We start from the raw sequence: 6,912 nt of genomic DNA, 5'->3' as shown, positions 1-6,912 counted from the left end.
TTCCCTTGAAACAATTTATTCAACCACTTTCAAACAGCCAAAATCAAACAACAAATGGTGTTACCCATATAAAATTAAACAAAAAAATAAAGAGGCAGACATATATTTAGCAATTAACAATACCTGCAAACAATATTTCTGAGTATATTGTAAATATATAGCAGGACAAGAAAGAGCACCTGTGAAAACAAAGGCTTGTAATAAATCATTTTAAGGCCAGGAGAATTAAAATAACAAAAAGAAAAAGTGCAAAAGAGAGGGATAAAATTGATTGTATTGAGGTAACTGAAGTCCAGTTGGCATTTAACGCTGTAAAACATGTTAACTGTGTCCCAAATCCAAACTACATACTAAATCAAAGCAGGTTTTGAGTATATAGTGTGTCTTCCATACTCCAAACAGTCAGGTGGAAAAGCTCCAGGAATAGCTCAGAAAGCAAAAAGTGGAAAAACATTGTATTGTATCAAACATTTGTATAAAATGCATGTTAGTTTCCTGTATACTTCCTGCAAAAACAGGATGTTATAAAGATTATATACAGTATATAGTGTGAGGCTCAGGCAGTATGAAGTTATACCAGGGTATTTAGAAGTCCAGATTGCATTATTTTCAATACCGTACTAAAAAACTGATGCTGCTCTTTGATGCTGTATTGAGGCGATGTATTGTAGTGCACACCACACACCACCTGGGGTCAGTTTCTGCTAGTGGAACAAAAACAGTCAGCATCGTTTTTCCACCCCACTTTAGATTAAACTCAACTGGCAATGTGCTCTCCAACGCTGTAACAAGAGTGTGTGGATGAAGGAAAGCTAACTTGCTATTTCCAAAATGCTTCTAATGCTACATTGGATGCACAGCTTGTACTGCAGGCGCTTCTGTGACACACAGCTGGTTGAAAATCTGCAAAGTCTCCCTACAAGTATTGAAACCCTGCTAACTTAGCAGGCAAATTGCATATTAGATGTACAGCATTGTGATATACACAATGTGATACATGCTACAATTACTTTTTCAGTTTTTTTTTACCCTGGTGAAAATGTCAGGAAGGCATGACTGCATGAAAAAAAATAGATAAATAGATATATACTGTGTACAAGAAGTATGTAGGAGGAAATAGGGACACAACAGTTGCTAGAGTCAGTTAACAGCATGTTGATACATGGTAGGTTTGGTTTATAGTATCTTACTGACTAAAACATGGACAATGTAATGTAAAACAGAAGATTACGTAATGGAGAAATATTGTCCACCTCTATTCACTAAATGCTTTAACATTAGTTTGTAAACTGCAACGGTAGATTTCACATCTAGAAAAATTTCTGACGATTGTTTTCATACACATACATATGTGTTCTGTCATTGTAAACTCCTTCTCAGTACTCTCATTGTCTCACCTAGTAAAGCTTAGTATAATAAACTCAGCCTGAGCTCAGGAGTGGATGTAGACACATGGAAAGCACATTTATAATCCTGTGAACTATCCAGGAACAGTGCAAGCCAAATGTATATAATCTTCAGATTTAGGCAAAATAAACAGTACAACAAAGGCTCATTTAAGCGACCACCCGGGAGTCGTAGTGAGCAGTCGCGAATGCTTTTTAACAAATATTTAAAAAGATACACTTTTTAGATCAAAAAATAAAATACATTCTCATTTTCAGTGCTCAATTTTCCTAACATTTCTGTGCTCAATGAGTGTACAGATTACATTCCAAAGAAAACCCATAATTTCTTCATGTCAGTGCAGGTAAAGGCTACAGAGAATATACCTGTAGACCGTTATACCCATTAACATCTTAAAAAGCCACACACTGTTCAGGCTTCATCACAAACTACCTCATGTTGTACTGAGGTGATTTTCCCCGCTGCTGCTGCTCCCGATAACATTCACCATCACCACTAAAGCAAAGACACGCTGCCTGTTCATAGTCAGACTTTCAGCCGTTACCGTGAGGGCTCCAGCGACCCCGTGACCTGGAAGTGTATCCCATCACCAGGGACCGGTGATGGGATGAGCGGGCAGAGCCAGCAGAGGTACCAGCGAACGCCCAGAGAGTTACGCAGGTTTCCCAGGAGCCCGAGGCTGTAGGGTCGGCGGGTCGAGTACCACTCCCTGGTGGTCTGTCCCCGAAACATCAGGAAGATGTGGAAGAAGAAGAAGGCGGAGACGAGCAGGAAGCCCACCACGCATGAGTCGGCGATGAAGGCAAAGGCGAAGGCACGTGCTGAGACCTGGCCTGGGGAGAGAAAGGACAGCAGCACTTATTCAATCACAGCCGGTGATATGAATCCAAACTTTAGTTTAATTTGAATGTGAATTAAATTGGGAAAGTTTCTGGGATCCATCCCGTCACAAACAGCTGAGCCAATTTTCCATGTGCATAAATAAACCATCCTGCTGCATTAAAATTTAAAGAGAGCTGTTATCTAAAGTTATCTGCAATGTACAAATTAAATAATATAATATTAAATATAATATATTATACATTTAAAAATAAAATATCTTTATTGTATTTTTTTTGCATTCACAATTTGACCCAATTTGGTTCTCAAATATCAAATTTAATTCAAGTAAATGTAAAATAATAAAATAATAATAAAGACAAAAATATAAAAAAATGCATATGAAATATCAGATCAGATATGGCTATCTGATGAAACCTGAACTGAATACATGAGGCAATAAATATAACTACAAATACATAAATAAGTCAACATAGTTTGATAAATAATAGAGAAGAAAATGTTTCTTTATTTTAAAAAATGGCATTTTTGAAAATAAGAATCAGAAATACTTGATACTAATTCTCCAGAGGGAAATTCAATTTCGCTCCAGTTACTCCAACAGGAATAGAAATAAATAACATATAGTAGAAAATAGCAAAATATACTTAAAGAAATATAGAAACTTAAAAAAAATGTAGACTTGAAAAAGGACTACATTTTCTTTTTTAGTCACTATAGAATCTTTATGAACTACATTCTACTCATCAGTGTATACATTGTGAGTAACGCTGGTAGAGAATTAGGACCACAACTACAGGGAATTCACAGGAAATGGGAGAACCTATATGGCAGGGGTGTCAAACTCTGGCCCGCGGGCCAAATTTGGCCCGCAAGGCAATACCAAATTATTATATAATTATTGTACTATTAAAGCTGACCTGCCGGTATTATCCGGCGCATTTACTGCTAATACTAGATTTATTATTGTCATTTTATTTTTAAATGTATTAACCTGTTGAAAAACTTTATTTTGATATTTAAATCAGAAGGATGTAAATAGAAAAGAGGCATATGATTTTTATTTAATAAATTAATGACATTGATGTGTTTTTTATTTGAAATTTGATTTTGCATGTCTGCACTATTTAGTTATATATTGTATGTTTATAAGCGTTGCTGGTTCCATATTTAATGTTAAAGCAAAACATGTTTGGTATATATTAAAAGGTTAATTTGTTCAATGTTGGCCCGCGATTTTATTCAAGTTTAAAATTTTGGCCCATTGTGTATTTGAGTTTGACACCCCTGCTATATGGTAAGAACCTGATGGTACCTGAAACAAGCATGATCCAGGGTATGAGCAGCAGCAGGACGCTGTGCAGGGTCACCCCCTCCTTCAGTATGACAATGAAGACCTCTGCATTCATCAGAGTGGCGTACAGCAGTCCCAGCCACATAAATAACAAGCAGCTCAGGAAGAAGCGGTAGTTACGGAAGCCCACACACTGGCCAAAGAAGACGCAGTGGTGATCCCGCCGCAGCACACACACTTTACAGTCGTAGCAGTGGGAGCAGCGAGGAGGAGTGTGTGTTTCGCATGTATAACAGTATCTGTGTGATAAAAAAAGAGAAGAAGAAAATGATTAAATTGGCTACTGGGGAAGGCTTCTACAACATTTTGGTTGTAGAGATTTTCTTTTTGGGTGATAAACATTCCAGTTCATCCTGACAGCATTGGATGAGGTTGAGGTCAGGGATCTATTCAATAGAGCTGCAACAATCAGTCGATAAGTGCCCTTGAGCAAGGCACCTAACCCTTCCACAGCTCCCCGGGCGCAGTAATGTGCCACTGCTCCTTGCATGGTGTGTTCACTTGGTGTAAAAAAAAGGATGGGTTAAATGAATTTCCCCATTGTGGAATTTATAAAGTAATCTTAAAAAAAAAGTGCTTTACAAATAAAATGTATTATTATTATTATTATTATTATTATTATTAAAGGTGAGGTTGTGTTGAAAAAAATCGACCAACATGGCATTTAAACATTTTGTTCAGTGGTGTATACAGGCAGGATAAAAAGGATTCAAAAATTGACAAAATAGGACTCTATAGAGTTAAAATGCATTAATTTTGTTGTGGTGCTCCCTTCTTACCTCCAGCCCTGCCCCATGCCCTCTCCCCCCAGGAACACCCCCCTGATGCTGGGGCTGGTTCTGAGGAAGAGCAGCGCGTTCCAGCAGATGTTCCCCAGCATGAAGTACTGAGCCAGCAGGTGGATCATTTTCCACCAGGAGGACCACTCCGTCTTCTTCTGGTCCGCGTCCAACGGCGCCTCGACCATCACCAGGTAGCTCACCTCCCCAGTGATGGAGAAGACCAGGAAGGTGTTGAGGACCACGGGGAGGTGGCGACACACCCTGTCGACCTTAAAAAACACTTTACTCGCCAAACTCGCCATGTTTCCTGCCTGTCCGCCTCCGTGATGTGACAGCTCAAAGGGCGGGGACCGGTTTGACAGGCGCACTGTGGCAGCCGTTGGTTAGCTTTTAGCCGGATAACCACTCAGTTACCTTTCTCTTCCAGATTAAATTAACCGCGTGGTTTCAGTTATACTTTAAATAACTTCCCGGAAAAATAACGTAAAGTAATAGTTGAAATGTGACGCTGTTCCTCCCGTTAAACTCCCTCCCGTCCACGACGCCTGCTACTGCCACTGTGTATAAAGGCAACTACACGGAATGAAGCGTCTGCCAATAGGTGTTACATGAAAATACATCCGTGGTGCAACAACATACTGTAGTTTCGCCTAGGTGAACAATCGCCCCCTTTTACAGTTCCCCTTTAAATATACAAATAAAAAGTAATGTAGATTTTATTTTATGGTAGTGTTAGACTATTTGATTAATATTTATTTTCAATTTGTACTTATCTGGGAAATAGGTTGGTGCAAACAAGGGCTGCTAATCAAAATCGTATAAAAATCGCAATAAGGGCTGTTTTCCAAATCACAGGTGTCACAATTTTTGTTAAAGGCAAAATACGTGTCAAAATACCATTCTGAATTGCCTGCCAGTCAAAACATAATTCATTACATCATAAACTGTCAGTGTTGACCTATACACTATACTTCACTATACTTCTTTTATGTGAGGATCCCCAGGTGGCAGGACAGTCTTATTTTGAATACATTGTGATAAGTGTCTTAATAATGATTTCCAGATCTGTATGCAAATGGATGTTTCAATAACTATGTTACACATGTGGCATAAAAAAACTATACTACTACTACTACTACCTCTCACTGCTGATTACTCCCACCTCCACGCCCCCATGTGTGGATTGACAGCATGTCCCTGGTCCCTCCTCCCCCAGAGCACAGACCTTAATCCCTGATAATCTCTGGATCCACTACACACTTGCAGTCATGGCTGCACCGAAGGAGAATTTGCTGTCTCTTGGGCTTCTGACCGGCACAGAGAAAAACACTTTCACAAAACAAAGACAGCACAAGCTAAAACACAGGTAAGATATTTAAATGCTGCCATGTAGTCAGGAAGAGGTAATCACAGATGGTGGACTTTTTTTCCTTCAAAACTGACCATAATACATATGGACTTCTATAGGGATTTTTTACAACGTGGTACTTAAGAGAGGGCCCATAGTGTAGTCTTGGTAATGCTTGGGCAATTTTTAGTCTCTCGCTCCCTTTTTATACAGTATATTATAGTTTAGTACTGTCCACTTGGGGGGTAGCGTGGGAGGGCAGCACAGGTTAATATAATGCTTAATTATGATGCACAGCCTCTTTCTCTCACAGCGTCAATAGGCCAGTAAATATGAAAGCAGACTTAACTCCTCAGAGTCATCAACAGCTGTAAGTGCACATACAAAAGGCAGCAAGATGCTTGAACTGTGTATGTTGGAATACATGTTTTGAGTCTTTGACTCTGACTCTGAGTGTGTGTGTGTGTGTGTGTGTGTGTGTGTGTGTGTGTGTTTACAGCAGGGCGATGCATCTGCAGCAGCGCTGGCAGGAGCTGAAGGAGCGAGAGCTTACAGCCCAGAAAAACAACCGGCAGCTGCTGCAGCAGTTTGAGGAGGCTCAGGACACACTGAGAGAAATGTTAACCCTCAATGCTGCAATGAGAACTATTCGGGTGCACACACACAAACACACCAAACACTTCCCACCTGTACTTTACCAAACCCTGTGAAGCTCAGGTGCTGAATCTTCTTCTTGACCTTTGACCTTTCCAGATGGAGTATGAGCGGTACCTGGAGGAGAGCTCCCCTCGCTGGAAGCAGCAACTCAAAGAGAAAACACAGGCTGCTCAGAAGGAGGTACAAGTGATTCCTAACCCTCTTTACATTTGGCAGTTTGAACATCCTCAGTTCCTCCCCTTGTGTGTTAAGCCATATCATGGGTGCTGAAAAGACTTCCGCAAAGGATACACCTGTGCATCCTCTGGCAAGCCTCCTCTCTCCTTGAGATGCATTTTAGGAATTTTGATATTCTTCAAGACGGTGCGTGGAGAAAAGATTTCTGTTTTTCCCTTTTCTTTAACAGAGGATGGAGGACTATTTGAGGTCATGTCTAAAGAACACGGAGGAACGAGTGACAGAGTCCTCAGCAGATCGACCTTTACTTTCACAAGGTTTGTCCTCCTCTTCACTGACTTAAAAAA

The 6,912-nt window shown here is 40.0% G+C and overlaps 1 protein-coding gene across 1 annotated transcript; it reads right to left on the bottom strand.

Moving 5' to 3' along the window:
• zdhhc24 (zinc finger DHHC-type containing 24) lies at positions 1–4,986 on the bottom strand. The gene is made up of 3 exons (XM_059347039.1): positions 4,381–4,986; positions 3,563–3,840; positions 1–2,240 (listed from the first exon to the last, which is right to left on the bottom strand). Exons 1-3 carry the CDS (start codon positions 4,683–4,685, stop codon positions 1,948–1,950), a joined length of 876 nt encoding a protein of 291 aa, XP_059203022.1. The 5' UTR covers positions 4,686–4,986; the 3' UTR covers positions 1–1,947.
• Positions 4,987–6,912: the final 1,926 nt, after the last annotated feature.

This window comes from Centropristis striata, chromosome 12 (assembly GCF_030273125.1).
Source record: "Centropristis striata isolate RG_2023a ecotype Rhode Island chromosome 12, C.striata_1.0, whole genome shotgun sequence".
Lineage (NCBI taxonomy): Eukaryota > Metazoa > Chordata > Actinopteri > Perciformes > Serranidae > Centropristis > Centropristis striata.
Note: the sequence above shows the minus strand (reverse complement) of the source record. Positions and strands in the feature narration are given on the sequence as shown.

Bases quoted from the DNA above. Each gene is read 5' to 3' on its own strand.
- zdhhc24 (XM_059347039.1), bottom strand. From the start codon at position 4,685: ATGGCGAGTTTGGCGAGTAAAGTGTTTTTTAAGGTCGACAGGGTGTGT. The intron at 3,841-4,380 runs GTAAGAAGGGAG...TTTATCACACAG, and splicing joins GGCATGGGGCAGGGCTGGAG to ATACTGTTATACATGCGAAA. The intron at 2,241-3,562 runs GTACCATCAGGT...TTCTCTCCCCAG, and splicing joins CTGGATCATGCTTGTTTCAG to GCCAGGTCTCAGCACGTGCC.